At 39.6% G+C, this 14,930-nt stretch overlaps 3 protein-coding genes across 3 annotated transcripts; 1 reads left to right on the top strand and 2 right to left on the bottom strand.

Moving 5' to 3' along the window:
- Positions 1 to 1,025: 1,025 nt before the first annotated feature.
- Positions 1,026 to 2,600, top strand: BDF20DRAFT_850538 (autophagy-related protein 27). The gene is made up of 8 exons (XM_053079961.1): positions 1,026 to 1,205; positions 1,301 to 1,433; positions 1,511 to 1,646; positions 1,728 to 1,828; positions 1,893 to 1,972; positions 2,064 to 2,278; positions 2,353 to 2,384; positions 2,465 to 2,600. Exons 1-8 carry the CDS (start codon positions 1,057 to 1,059, stop codon positions 2,534 to 2,536), a joined length of 918 nt encoding a protein of 305 aa, XP_052938851.1. The 5' UTR covers positions 1,026 to 1,056; the 3' UTR covers positions 2,537 to 2,600.
- On the bottom strand, positions 2,601 to 5,353 carry BDF20DRAFT_850537 (putative integral membrane protein conserved region-domain-containing protein). The gene has a single exon (XM_053079960.1). It carries the CDS (start codon positions 5,192 to 5,194, stop codon positions 2,723 to 2,725), a length of 2,472 nt encoding a protein of 823 aa, XP_052938850.1. The 5' UTR covers positions 5,195 to 5,353; the 3' UTR covers positions 2,601 to 2,722.
- A 519-nt stretch (positions 5,354 to 5,872) lies between these two features.
- Positions 5,873 to 14,849, bottom strand: BDF20DRAFT_850535 (uncharacterized protein). The gene is made up of 11 exons (XM_053079959.1): positions 14,674 to 14,849; positions 14,409 to 14,582; positions 14,195 to 14,310; positions 13,381 to 14,126; positions 13,192 to 13,287; positions 12,531 to 13,063; positions 12,102 to 12,468; positions 7,807 to 12,011; positions 7,004 to 7,719; positions 6,750 to 6,904; positions 5,873 to 6,675 (listed from the first exon to the last, which is right to left on the bottom strand). The coding sequence occupies exons 2-11, from the start codon at positions 14,564 to 14,566 to the stop codon at positions 6,346 to 6,348; spliced, it is 7,422 nt and encodes a 2,473-aa protein (XP_052938849.1). The 5' UTR covers positions 14,567 to 14,582; positions 14,674 to 14,849; the 3' UTR covers positions 5,873 to 6,345.
- Positions 14,850 to 14,930: the final 81 nt, after the last annotated feature.

The following is a 14,930-nucleotide window of genomic DNA, read 5'->3' as shown; positions in this document are numbered from 1 at the left end:
AACTGGACTTGGACTGCGTTCTGTTAAATTAGTGTGTTAGTCAATCATATCAAACATGAACATGTAAACCGTTGCATCATTCCTTAACGGTACATACTGGTCAAATGTACTATTTGCTCTGTGCATTCGCCACTTTACCTTTTTGTACCATAAAAGCCATAGTATAGACGCGTTGCTTCGTACTTTATGGAAATTTCGTTTCTATACATAACCCCGTACAGATTCACGGAATTTTTTGTAAGAAATAGACCTAAGAATGCAGCTTTTCAAAGAATAGATTGAGCTATATATCTAAGCTTTTCAAGGAACAGTAATTTTTGTAATACTTAATTGTGGACTATACGTAACATAGCGCTAATATGGTATATAGCTTAGACTTTAGAATAACAACTTAACTTAAATACCCTACAACATAAATAGCAACTGCTCCTGCAACCTCTCCTAGAAAAAGGTACATAGCCGATTGGATATTCATCCAGACCAATTTCTAGTCCATATATAGACTTATGTAGGAGAGTTTACGAAGGTTCTCCTCTAAGAGGAATTAATGAAAACCAAGAGAACTGAAGGAGCGAGAACAGCACTCAGTAGCTAAATGCATGGAATCGAAGAAGAAAAAAATCCTTTCTGAAACTCCAACTGAACTTATTCGGCCGATCCGTTGACATACAAAATATTCTTGATCTCAACCTCCTGACTATAGCTACGTGAGATATTACTGCTGTTTCGCCTATGGAATGTGTTGTTCTCGAATGACCCTGGAAGAATTTGATTTTTTTATCAGACTCGCAATTTTCATAGACTCTGAAGGGAAAGTGCGTACAATAGCGCAAATAAGTGCTAAATTCGAGTCATATATATTATCTGTTTGAGGACCTAAAAATACGAGACTTTCTGGTGATTCTAACCTTAATCACTTGCTCGATCCATTAACAATAAAATTCAACTCCGGGATTGTGTTTCAAAAACAGTTGAATATCATTTCTTAAATGGTAAATTAGCGCCAGAAGCACACAGGGAAATAATATAACCCCTTTGACCGTAATATAAAATACTATGAAGACTTTGTCCATTGTGACAAGTTTAGTCAGCGTACTACTCTGTACAAATACAGCTCTTGCCCTCCAGCCTTATTGCCAACCTGGCTATAAGTTTACTACAACAGAAGGCAAAGAGTATCAGTTGGATCTATCTAAACTGAACAAGTAATCTCAGAAAAAAGATGAAATCAGAATGTTTGTTATGTTTCAGTCTTAACTGACAACGCGTCTTTTGCTTTCATTCCTCTTCAATGATGTAGAGAGTTCAGCATTAATCAAACTGAATCGACACCGCCTTCGATAACAAATGTTATAACACAAATCAATATCTGCGACAAACTTCCTCCCAAGCCCGACAACTCCAAAGACAATGAGTTCTGTGCTCCAAATTCTGTAAGTTTGTGTGCATAGTAGCATCTTCACTTCCAAAGAATACAACCTAACATTTGGCGTCCTTTTAAACAAAAAAGTATGTATGTAGACGAACTTTAATCACTAAAGATGACAAAGAAATCGTGTATACCGTGCAGACTATTGCTAGTGACAATAACAAGAAGTTAAATCCAGTTTTTAAACCAATTGACTCAAAAGCAGATCCTAGTGACAGTAAGTTGATTCTGTGTTGTGCAAGGTGAAAAGAGAAAAAACTAAACGATGACAGTGCATTGACTATCTTCTGTATATTAGCTGGTTTCGACTACAGTATCACTTTGGAAGGCGGTGAATATAACAAAATACCTCAGTCTGCTGTTATCACTTTAGAATGTGATCGATCACAGTCCAGAAATGTATGTGTATCATATATTGTATAATATCAATGTAGCAGCTGCTTACTTGGCTACGCTTAACTAGGACGACCCATCAAACCCTGAAATTGTATCCTACACAAATAATGTACTATCTCTTCATTGGAAGACTGTCTTTGCATGCGCGTAAGTTGGGTTTCTAGGATAAAAGGCTACAGTCATAACTGAAAATGTATCTTACAGTATTTTGATCGAATGAAATTTTGCTTTACAATAGCACCAAGGCCGGGGAAAAGGCACCCGATAATAATGATGGAGATAAAAAGGAGAACGGCAATAGCGGTAATGACGGCGAGGTAAAGAAGGGAATGTCAGGTATTGGCATTTTCTTCACCATTATTATGGTTTTGGGTGCAGTTTATTTTGTCGCAGGAGCAATCTACAATTTCAAGATGTATAATGCAAGAGGTTTAGATCTTATCCCCCATCGAGGTAATATTCTCGAGTAACGATTAGTTAAAGTCATTACAGGTTACTCATGATTTTCTTTTGTTAAAATTTGTCAGATTTCTGGCTGGACCTTCCCTATTTAATCAAGGTAATCTTACAGTAGTCTTGCTAATATTCAGTCGATATTCAGCTAATGATAAATCTTATTATTCTTTCCAAATCTCATAGGACCTTATTGCTCACGTTATCGATTCTGTTATGTCGCGTCGTCGCGGTAGTGGAGGCTACGTTTCTGTTTAGATGATTCCAATACTTTTTTTATTTGCTGGTACTCTAATTAATAAATTATTTTTCTCCAGCAAAAGCTGGGATAATGGACGAGTGGTATATTTTGATTTTATTTCCTAAGTTTTATTATTGTACAAACGAACAAAGGGGAATATTATAGGATATTGTTTGATAGGTATGGGTTGTCGGTGACTACTCTTATAGTCGCATAGCTGGTGACACATCTATAGCCGTTGAAGCTACAGTTTTTGGTCGAAGCAGAGCTAAAGAAGATTGTTTTCTGACTCTTTGTTGCCGAGGCTGCTGCTTTTCGCTATTGTCATATTTATTATTATTACCAGTTTCTACAGTCTTACTGTCAATTGAGTCATCGTCTTTCTCGTCTATTTCAGAGTAAGTGACATGAACTGTTGATGAATGAAAGTCGGATGAGGTACCAAGCAGTGAAGTTGAATTTGAAGGGGTGACAATAAGATTAGATGTAGTGATTGTACTAGCAACAGTTTGTGTGTCATCTATGCCTGTTATACCGGCTACTGTTAGCTTACGAGATAGCAAATTTGTATTATTACTAATGCGGTCGTCGGTCGTCATTGAAGAAGGAGACGAGCTCAGATACGAATCGTCGGGGGAAGCAGACAAGCTATTGCTGTTTGCGAGCAGTAATATATTCGAAGTATTGTGGTCACTGCTACTGGTACTGCTAAGGGACGTAGTAATGCTGCTATCGCTACTACTTACGTTCTCTGTAACATAAGATGATTGTTGTCTCATAGTTGGCTTTTTGGTTGGTTCGCACTGCTGTGTATTGCTATCGAAATTCTTTGTGGAGACTTGATTAAGTGTAGTAGACGAGCGGCATAATTGTTCATTTTGCGATCGATCAGGCACAGCTGATGAAAAAAGTTCTGGTAACGATCTAGCAGTAGTAATAAGTGCTTCATCTTTAACCTTTTGTTGTTGGCGCTCTTCTTTTTTCAGTTTGTTGTTATTAGAGGTACGTTCACTGTTATTATTCTTATTCTTCATTATCGGAATAGGTGCTGATTTCACTGATAAACTTTCTTTGGCGGATGAAGCAGTTTCACTTGTTTGCGGTTCGAAATTATGCTCTCCTTTGCTTGGTATGTCTTCTGCTTGTGTTTTCTTTTCAAAAATACCACCTACCCCATCCTCCGTTGGAAAAAATGTGATATCGTCAAAATGAGGAATAACCATTGTCTCAACAATCAATTCTTGAATTTTGCTTTCAATTGCCTTGACAACGACGGAATATCCTACTCTCTTTTCCCATACTACAGGTTCCACCTTCCAGTCCATGGAAGGACACTCATAGAACCCATACCAAAAGCGATTGGTGGGTGGTTCTTTAATCTTGATAGCCAGTTTGCCCTTGATCTCGTTTAATGTAATGCTCAGCACTAGATCGATGGTCAGTGGCTTTAGCCGATCAGAATATTTCCATACTAATACTGTTTCGATTTCAATACGGAATGCTCCACGATATTGAAGGTAGGCTTCGGCTGTCATTTCACCTGTAGGGCTCAGGTTCAGTAATTTAGGTTGAGTGATGGCGGGAATACCATGACCTGGATCAACAGATCGTACGGTGATTTCTCCCAAAAATGGAGGGCGTTTGGCATTGATTTTGTCTAACTTTGTGATTACTTTCTTATAAAGAACATGCTGGATATCTTTCGTACGGTATATCCCCAGAAAAATACGGCCGAAAAGCGCATTGAACCATTGCGTTTGAAAATGATGTTCGTTGCTATATACAGTTTTAATAAGGTCATTCATAGCTGCTTGTTCAAAGTGAGTTTTGTCGGTGGTGGCGGAAGTATTAGTGGCATGTAAAAATGCACAGTACCAATCCTCTTTGTCAATGCATTTACTACAATTTATAAAGTAGGATTTTTTTTGCTTTGTGTCGGATGTGCTAGCCTCCCGTGGAATCGTATCTCTCACTTCTTTTGATGCAGCTGTAGCAGTTGTTGCTGTTATTGTGGTACTTGAAGGTTCGTCTTCTTTCAGTACTAACTTGATCAAGTTAGGCTTCGAATATAGCTCAAAGTCTTTCAAACCAGGTGGATGCATTTGTACTGTATACTGGCTTAAGTTGATCACTTCCTTACAATCCAATTGCTTTTCCGAGTCGTACAAGTACAATGTGTTGTATTTTAATACCGAAAAGTACATATGATTGTCATCATTATTGATGTTACTATTGCTGGTAATACTACTACCGTCTCCGCCTCTCTGCTTATTCATGCTGGTTGATATGTAATTCTTGACCATGAGACCAATGGACAGAGACAGTAATGATTGTTCTTCTTGTGTCAAGACTTTCAACCAACCTACTTTATAGAGAGATACTGCTGAAGTAGTGTCTGAATGCAATGGTGGCATGTCGTCATTGTGAGTAACGTTTGTGGAAGATCTCTCAAACAGCGATGCCTTCTCGTTCGTCCCATCAGAAATAGCAAATCGTTTTCCTTGCTTGCCTTTTGATGAAGCGCTGGTGAAATATAAACGAAACGCTGAAGTCAACGGTTTGTAAACTTGGATATATACAATAAAGAGGGAATATAGAAGTAGACCGGTTAAAGGTATCATCGTGAGCCCACCCAATACATAGGCAAGCATAAATCTGAATGAAACAAGCATCATAAAATGCCTTTTTCTAAGTCATTAAAATGATGAAACTATAGGAATATCAAAAATAAAAAAGATGAAGCGGTAGAGTGATTGTATTATTTTTATCAGCAAAGAAACAAATATAGAAAATTTGAAAGGAAAAAAAAAAGGAAAATAAAAAGCAGTTATCAGCACTTGATAGAAGGAAAGGGACAAATGGTGCCTATAAAAGGAGACTACCATCATCAATCCATTGGTAATTCGTCACAGCTTGTGATCTTAAGCCTTGTTTTGATTATTTCCTATTCTTTGTTAGAGTCTAACAATTTTATTACCCTTTTTTTTTTTTTCATCTGCTTGCATCCGTTACAACAAAAACTTGTAATTAGCCTGTCTGCTATTGAAATAAAGAAACAAAGTTGCATGAAATCGGAAGTAGTTATATGGAATTAGAAAAAGGGGCACAGAAATTTTTATCATCATGAGCGCATTGTCTGTCTACGTTATACTTACCTTAGATCCAGATTCTTATCACATTGACTGCACTGTTTACTATTTCTAAGAGTACTGTCCTGCATATCGGCTGTTCCGAGATTGCTGGTTAAAGCTGATCATATGGTTCGTATAGTCATCACTTGCTATTATTAAATTTTGTTGATAGTAGTATATCAATATTAGAAGGTTCATGTAAAATGTGATTAAGGAATAATGACGCTTCAATGTAGCCTCTGTAGTCAAAATGGTAAGCCAATCATTTTGGTATAGAGAAGGTTTTTTGGATCTTTATTTACACGTTATTAAATAATCATATTATTCACAAGCTAAGGAAATAATACTCGTTCCGGTAAGTATGAATAAAAAGTAGGTGTGTAAAAAGTAAGAATAGTAGTAATAATAAAGGAAGAACAAAAATTAATTATTTTTTTTTTTTGTTGAATATTCAATTTCAAATACATGTGTTGAAAGACATAAATAAGAGGTGAGATTCGGATACTCATTGTTATGTAAATACTCGGGCATACTTGTTAGAAGCACATGCGTATGAGTGTGTTTGTGTATGCGTGCGTATGCGTATATATGCGTGCGTAAGTGTGTAAGTTTTTATAGGATGGTGTTAAACAAAGTGTTATTTATTACTGTTTTTCAACGGTGACTGTGTTGTCATTGGTGGAACTAGTGTCGAATCATCTGGTATTGAGGCTGCAGATGCTGGTTTCATCACTTTTAATACCATTGTTGAGATTGCTTACAGACCCAGGTGAAGTTGAAGTGCCGGAAGAGGATGATGTTGTAGAAGACGATGTCGTTCGAGGATGACAGTACGTCCTTAAAGCTTCAGCAAGCACCTTTTGATTTAAAGGCTTAGTCAAGTAACCATCCATACCTGCGCTGATACAAATCTGCTTTGCACTTTCTTGTACATCAGCTGTCAGTGCGACAATGGGGAAACGGTATGTTCTTCCTTCCTCCTTTTCAATTTCACGAATTTGTTTTGTGGCAGCTACACCATCACACTATTTTTTTAAAAAATATAGGAAATTCAGAAATCAAAAACCAACGTAGCATCTTGAAGATCTCTGAGTCTTACCTTGGGCATGTGATGATCGAAGAAGCCCATGATAAAATATCCATCAGGTTGATTGGCCCATGCATTTACCGCTTCTAAACCATTATTAGCACACTCAACAGTAAAGCCTAGTCGTGTCAATTGCTTGAGTAATAATTTTTGTGCAACAGGATTATCTAGATACCAAAAAAAAAAAAATAAAAAAAAAAATAGAAGATCCGTTTTATTAGTCTGCACCACAACCAATGGCACGGGTACTTTGTTGTTTAGGTTACCTTCAGCAATCAATATATGCATTGTACTGAATAAAGCTCGCTCATCACTTGTAATCAGTTCAACAGTATTAGGTCGTACATTGGGTGTCGTGATGCTTGGTGATTTCCGGTTTAATACTTCTGCAATGGTTCGAAGTAATTTGATACGTCTCAATGGAACTGCCATACGAATAGCTTTACAAGAGAGTTTTTGATTTGATATATGCTCAATCAGACCGGAATTGCCCTTGACAGGACCTCCTGCCGGGTAATTCATGATGACGATCAGTGCATCTTTGTTCATCTTACTCGCTTCTTCTAGCCATGCAGGTGAGGACGTGGAGGAGGATGTAGAATGATCTGGGTTCATGAATAGCCCAACAATAATAACGTCGTACTTCTGGCTCCTCAATTTTTGTTTGAAGTCGCTGATTTGATTGACACCATCCAATGGCAAGCCATTTAACAGGAACCGAATCATATCAATGGTCGCCGGGTATTTTGAAATCGCCAAGAATTTTAATGGTGCGAGGCAACGGGTCAAAGCTTGTCGTTCTTCGCTATAGAAATCAGCTTGTAAGCCCTTATGAGGTTGGGAACGAAGCTTGTTCACACGAACACTAAAGTAAAAGTCGGAACCCTTGCCAGGTACACTAGATACATTGATGGAACCAGACATGAGTTCCACCAATTGTAGACAGATGGATAGGCCTAGACCTGTACCACCATATTTACGTCTAAGGGACGATACGGGACATTTACCCAAAAAAATAAATAAGATATTTGTTCCTCTTTAAGAAAGATGCTAAAAGCCAAAAACTTACGTTGTACTACCATCCACTTGTGAGAATGGCTCAAAGAGCACCTTGCGTTGTTCATCACTGATACCGATACCTGTGTCGATCACCTCAAATAGCAGAGATACCTGATCGCTTGACTCGCGCGGAATATGGGTTGTATCTACCGTACATTGTATGCGGATCTCACCTTCATGGGTAAACTTGATAGCATTGCCCAGCAAATTGATCAATACCTGCCTTAAACGGTTGCCGTCCGCCATGACCACCGTGGGGACATTGGCAGCCACTATGTACGAAATATTGATAGACTTTTGTATCGCCATAGCAATCAGCATTTCTACTACATCTGCAATCAAATCTTCTACCATCACCGGAGCCAAATCTAAAGTTACTTTACCAGCTTGTAACTTGGAGAAATTCAACAGGTCATCAATGATTTGCAGTAATATTTCACACGACTCCTTTGCCGTTTTAACTAAATCTCTCTGCTCAGGATCCAAATCTGTTTCCGCCAACAGAGAAATCATACCATAAAATCCCGAGAAAGGAGTACGGATTTCATGACTCATGTTGGCCAAGAATATTTCTCTGAGTCTTGTAGCACGTACAGCAGCTTCTTTACTCTTCCGAGCATCCTCTAGTGCCTTCTTTTGCATTTCAATCATACGCATATTTGCCATTGTGACACGTTGAACAGATTTGAAGAGAAAAGCGTTCGTGATGGAAATACCCATCTGTTGGCAAAGGAGACTAAGGACGGTAATATGACGTTGTGTGAAAATACCGCTAGAGCCTTCTAAGAATAAGCAGCCTGCCAACGCCGTTTTATGCGTGATGGGCATACAAATAACAGATTTATTGCCGACCCGTTCGTACCAAGGACCGACAGCAAAGCGAGCATCGTGTTCAATGTTTTGAATAAAGATACTCTCACCTGTATTGAGTGTATGGTGGATGATACGACTGGAGATAAGCTCGTCATTTTCGGATAAAGGACGAGGTGGATCAAATGTCATTGATCCGTCGTGCTGGCTACCATAAGCACACACGCCGTATTTCTCTTCTTTCACAATGATAGCGCCACAGTCAGCACCTGAATTTTCCAGAATAATGGCCATCATGGACTTCAAAAGGCTGTCAAATTTGACTTCTGAAGAAATAACTTGGGAACTCTTCAAGATGGATGCCATATCCAAAATATCCAAGGTCAGCAGTGTTTGCTCTGTCGTCACGGGAGGAATGGTTTCCGCAACAAAGGGTTCATTGATCGTATTAATAGGGCCCAAAGACGATGTACTCCAGGTGCCTTGAGGGCCAAGGAAGGGGAAGGGATCCGTTTGTATACCTGTTTCAAAAGACTCGACACGGCCGTCATCATAAGTGGCCAATAAGGCACTGTATTTTGTCGTCAAGTGATGTGCTTTACCGTACGAGCCATGATTGACATAGAGTTGAATGGCCTTCTTGAGCATGCCAAAAGCGACGTTCTTCAATCCGGAACGTTCGTAGAATCCACCAGCATACTCGTGACAGATACAAAGCTCGAGGTGCCAGCTTCCTTCGCGTGCTTGGTCAATGGCTAACTCATAGAGCTGGATAGCTTTACCGACATCCGTGGTCATTGTTGCTGTTTTTTCTGCGTCTACTAATGTATACCACATGACCGTGTTGATGCGAGAATGGTCTACCCATGGCTTTAACCATTGTTGATTTTGATCCACGCGTTCAATATACACGTCTATTTCCTCTTTTGTCATCGTGTCTCTTTCAGTGCGAATCTTTTCTAAAATGGCTAAAGATTGTAAATAGATAGACATAGCAGTGTGACGGTGGCAAGGGTGAAGATGGGCGCTACGTAAACAGTTGTAGCCAACAGCAATCGCATGCTCGTAATGTCCATAGAGGACAAGAGGAAGCATACGATAAGAGTCATACCAATTGAGAGGAACAATAAAGTTGGGGCTGGCACGAATGCTTTCTGCAATAAAATGGCTGTCGTTAAAGCCATCATCTCCATCGAAAATCTCTTCCGCAAGATGAGTGTATGTATGGCCCTGAAGGGCTTTGATGGTACGAATAAGAGACATGATCAAGATATTGCTATCAGCAGAGGAAGACCAGGCGTGAGTGTCATCATAGCATGTTTCAGCCTCCACCAAAGTGTCTGACAAGTTCGCACCGGTGAAAAATAAACTGGATGCGATGTGTAAATGAGAAAACGAAGCATAGATACGGTCACCGGCCGAAAGACAATAACGTAAACCTTGACGGAATCCAGGTATCGTTTCGCGATGATGGTATTTCCATACAGTCAAAAAGGTATTGTATAAAGAGATGGCACGACCCTTTTCTGTATGTGTACCGTATTTTTCCGCAATAAGAACACCCAAAGCACCCAATGTCTCACCAAATTCATAGTCGTGATGATATTCAACAGCACACAGGCCCATAAATACAAAAGCCACGCCAGAAGCTGAGGACAAACCTTGTTGCAGTGAGTAGTAAACCAATTTGGTAGCCAGATAGTAGAGTTCCAGCTGGTTTCCTTGCCAATAAGATACCGTCAGCATTTCTTCAATGATGCTCATGATGGCTTTCAGTTTAGCATCTTCACAAACGCCTATTTTATCTATTTCTTGAATTCCTCCCAGATCTTTCAGTAACTGTACGGTCTGATTGTAAACAGCATCAAATGCATCGCGTGAACTGGAAAATAAAAAATCTTCAATGCCCAGTTCGAGCAAACAATCGGCTAAGGATTTCGCGGCTTCGTCGTGCATTTGTCTTGAAAAGAAGTATTTGTGTTGAATACGGTAGGCCATGACACGATCCATAGGACTTGTTGTGTAGGTAAAGATGTCTCTTAGGTATTCCTCAGTTGCCTCATACTCACCGACCACCCAACTGAGTGAGACGGCGTTACTGTACAAGTAATGCGTGCGAGCATAGTTCTCTGGATTCCATCGTGACTGGGGGTCAGACAATGAAATAGCAGCCTTATAATAGCTGTATGCCATTTTGTGGGCACCCGAAGCACGCGCTTTATTACCGGCTTCATACAAAATATTCTGGAAACACACATTCTTTGTCTGATCCAATTCACGAATCAGATTGATACATTTCAGTAAGTGATCTGCAATCAAGAGGCTATCCTGTGTTTCTTCTTGTAAGAGATAGCGTGCAATTTTGAGGTGAATTTTTTCTCTTGTTTTAGGATTGGCAAGTTCCATAGCCGCTTGAGAATAACGATCGTGAGACCATCGAAACTCGTCGCTTTCGAGTGGTAAAATATAACCTTCTTGCAAAGCGGCTTGTAAGCCGTTGATGGGGTCGCGGGTATGATGGGAAGAGGATGATTTGGAAGTTCCTCGCGAACTCTGCTGTTGATAGCTGGAGGAAGAAATACTACCATTGGCAGGTCTTCCATAGAATTTGACTAAAGGATGCATTGTATCCTGTCCACCATCACCCCCCTCTTTTCGATGCTGTTGTCGGTCTCTCACACTCTCTTCGTCATTGGCGGCGTTACTGCTGCTTCGGTATCTCGTCAGATTATCCTCTAAATGTCGATGATGATGGCTTCTGAGTCGTAATGAAGTGTCCGTTCTGGAAGTCACATCGGATGCCACTGTATCGGTATCGGAGACTTCGGACTCAGGATCAGAATTGACCATAAGGTATTTGACTGTGTTCCAAGAGAAGGTATCACCTACAAAAGACGCCCATTTCAAGAGTCGTTGGCCATCCAGAGGCAGCTCTCGTAGCCGGTTGACGATGAAGCTGATATCGAGCTCTGCGTCATTATCAGCGCCGTCGCGAACCATGATGACTTGTTGTATGTCTGCCAAATTGTAGTCCCACTCATTTTCTTCCCAGTTGAAAAAGATCAACTTTTTCTTTTCAAGGGTAGCGAGCAGTTGTGCTGTATAGAAGGCGTTGCCACGGGTTTTTTTGTATACGATATCAGCTAAGGGCACGATAGAATCACGATCAACGTCCAGCGGCCGGTGCAGTGCATCACTAATATAATCCACCACTGAGTCAAAATCGAGCGCATCGAGATGAATGCTGTGAAAAGTGACAAGTTCGTTGGATAAGAGTCTTTCAAGTGACGGTGTTAATTCTTGATCACGGTAGGCGATGAAAATGAGAATTTTGAGTCGAGAGGCAATCATACTTTCAATTAATTCTAGTGATGGTTCGTCTGCCAAGTGAACATCATCAAGAAACTATGTACCCAACCATCCCATGTAAATAGAAATAGTTGAATATATATAAAAAAAAAAAAAAAAAAAAAGAGGGTGGGTTTTTTTGCTTACCATGGTCATCATCCTCCATTGTGCTAAAGCTTTGAAAACCTCGACAAATAAGTTATGGAACCGGATACGTGTTTCAACATTATCTAAATGTATTTTGCTGACTGGCGATCGTCGTGTACCAGCGGCACCTTCTTCAGAGTCTTCACTGTCCACAGGGTCGATTAAAGGTTTCAATTCAGGTACGAGATCAGCCAGTAATTCTATTTTACAAAATTGAGCCCCTAAATGGGCTTTTAAGTGATTGTAGAATAAATGAATTTCGTCTTCTGATTCTGACAAAATCTGCTGTAAAAATTGTGATAGGCATTTGATGATGACGCTGTAAGGTACCTTATGACGAGAATCGCATTTTGCGTTGGCAACGTATCTAATGGGGATCCATGGATCAGAAAAAAAAAGTGTAAAGAGAACGACTGATGCTGCACTTACCCGTGTTGTCTTGCTACAGTTTGCACAGCGTTAAATACTGTTGATTTACCAACGCCACCTGGACCAGAGATGGCAACGATTTCCACACCTAATTTTGAGCTTGGGCCTCTTCCATGATTGCTCGACATATCACTGCCGTCAAATCCGCTGCAATAACTTGGGGAAGCATTGGATTTGGTTGCTGTACCGTATGTTCCAGCTACGATACTGCTGGTGGTGTCATTGTTGGAAAGACGGTCTGACAAATCGTCACTCATGATAGAACTTGCTCCAACACCTGAGAGAACACTGTGATTGACGGTACTGCCAGTATTAGTGCCATTGAATGCGACGCTGGCACTGGTCATTGTATGTAAAGTTGAACCAGTCGAGTATGTTTTTTCACGTCGATTTCGAATCGATTTGTACACACCAGAAACACGCTGTATAATGTAAGTCATTTCACTGATGGTGCCTTGGCGACCATAGATCGTTTTGGGTAAAGTGAATACTGACGCAACATCTTTTTCGGCTAGTGGGAAAGCTTCAATGACCTATTTTGTGTTCAAAGATGAAAAAAAAAAAAAAAAAAAAAAAAAAAAAAAAGTTACTGACGTGTGTTCTGCAAGAAGGGTAGCATATGACATTCGCGCGATGTCGATAAGAACTATTTGGTGCTTACCTCGTGAGCAGATTCATTCGCTACTTTTAGTCTTTTAAGACATTCTTTCAAATCAGCACGAATTCCAAATGCACTACTATATCTATCATCGGGCGACTATATTTTGGAGGAGGGGGAGGGGGTAGGTGCGGTAAGGAGGAGGATTAGCCCTAGTTAGAAAAAAAGAAAAAAGCCAGAATATCTATTTACCTTGTGGGTCATCTTTTCAACAATCCTTGATACTACTTCAGGTACTTCCAACTGAAGTTCATGAATCAAAGGAATTCTTTTACTTAGAATACCGTTCAAAATTTCCAAAGGTCCACCATCCAAAGGATTTTTGCCAGTGAGTAGAACGAAAAATACAATACCAAGTGAATAAATATCGGATCGATGATCTGGCACATAGGTGGTTCGTCCTGTTTGTTCTGGACTCATGTAAATGAGCAAGTTTTGTAGGATTTCCATCATGCCTTTGTTGTTTGCAGTTTTTCGCCAGCCTTCGCTTGTTAGATAAGGCTCCATTGATTTGCTACCTGAACCGAAATTCCACATTTTAACACGAGCTGAATCTTCGCCAGTCCATTGAAAAGCGGATAGTCTAATTTCACCATGGACAACATTATTGCGGTGGATAAATTCTAAGCATTCTGTACATTTGATAGCAAAACGCAAAAAAGTGCCTAGATCGTATAAGGGGCCATCACTGGGTAAACCAGCAGAAGGTAGAGGCTGGTAGTAAGAGAAACTATCAATGCTGTTATACTGTGGTTGCTGTTGATCTGCATGTGTGGATGAGGATGTGGTGGAGGATGCTATTCTATGTACAGTGGTGGACGAATTGGTGGACAATTCATCGGATTGTCGTCTATTGTATTCTAAGAAATTTTGGCCTTCGTCTGCATAAATGACAACAGTTAGACCACTTGGTAAATGAATGTATTCCAAAGGTCGAACTACGGGATACGATAAACAATAAGAAAGGTGGGGGGCCATAGTATGACAAACTCTGTGGGATTCTTACCAAGGTAGGATGACCCATCACCGATCTGATATAACCTCTTCATCACATAATATTCCCTTTCCAGCTTCAATGAATTGGGTGATACTTTTGCAACGACTGGTTTTTTATTAGATATTCTAGGGTAGATTCAAATAAAAGGAAAGGGGGAGGCGCTCAATGGACAAATAGAGTCTATTGCTATGATGATAAGCACAAAAAGAGAGAATGGGGGTACCTGTAACCAAAGACTATTTCGACATTTTCTCCATGGGCTATACTTGGCACTGGAGCAGATTTAAAGTGATAATTGGGTATCTGAAGAGTGTCACCGAGGCCACTGACACCAGTAGTGATGGAATCACTAAAGGATCCTGTTGATCCAGAATTGGACATTACGAAAAAGCAAGGACTTTATTTTTTGTTTGTTTGGATAATGAGTGGTTAAATCAAAGAAATTTGGCTGTCTGACTTTTTTTTTTTTTTTCAGTAAAGCAACCTACGTTATTCAGGTGTTTTTGTTAGTTCCAACAATAATTGCTTCTTTCTCTTCTCTCTCCACACCCCTTTTTTTTTTTTTTTTGTTTCTTTTAAAAAAAAGATGAAAAAACAAAGCAAAAATTGCAGAAAAAAATAAAATAAACAAAAAAATAAATAAGAAAAGGAAAAAGGAACTTGTAAAAACGAAATAAGAGTGATACATCACACATATAAAGTTTAATGGGCAATTTTTTTTTAGTTTTTTTTTTTTTTTTTACGC

The sequence above is a fragment of the Mycotypha africana genome, assembly GCF_025528875.1.
Source record: "Mycotypha africana strain NRRL 2978 chromosome Unknown BDF20scaffold_2, whole genome shotgun sequence".
NCBI lineage: Eukaryota > Fungi > Mucoromycota > Mucoromycetes > Mucorales > Mycotyphaceae > Mycotypha > Mycotypha africana.
This window is presented reverse-complemented; position numbering and strand designations above follow the sequence as displayed.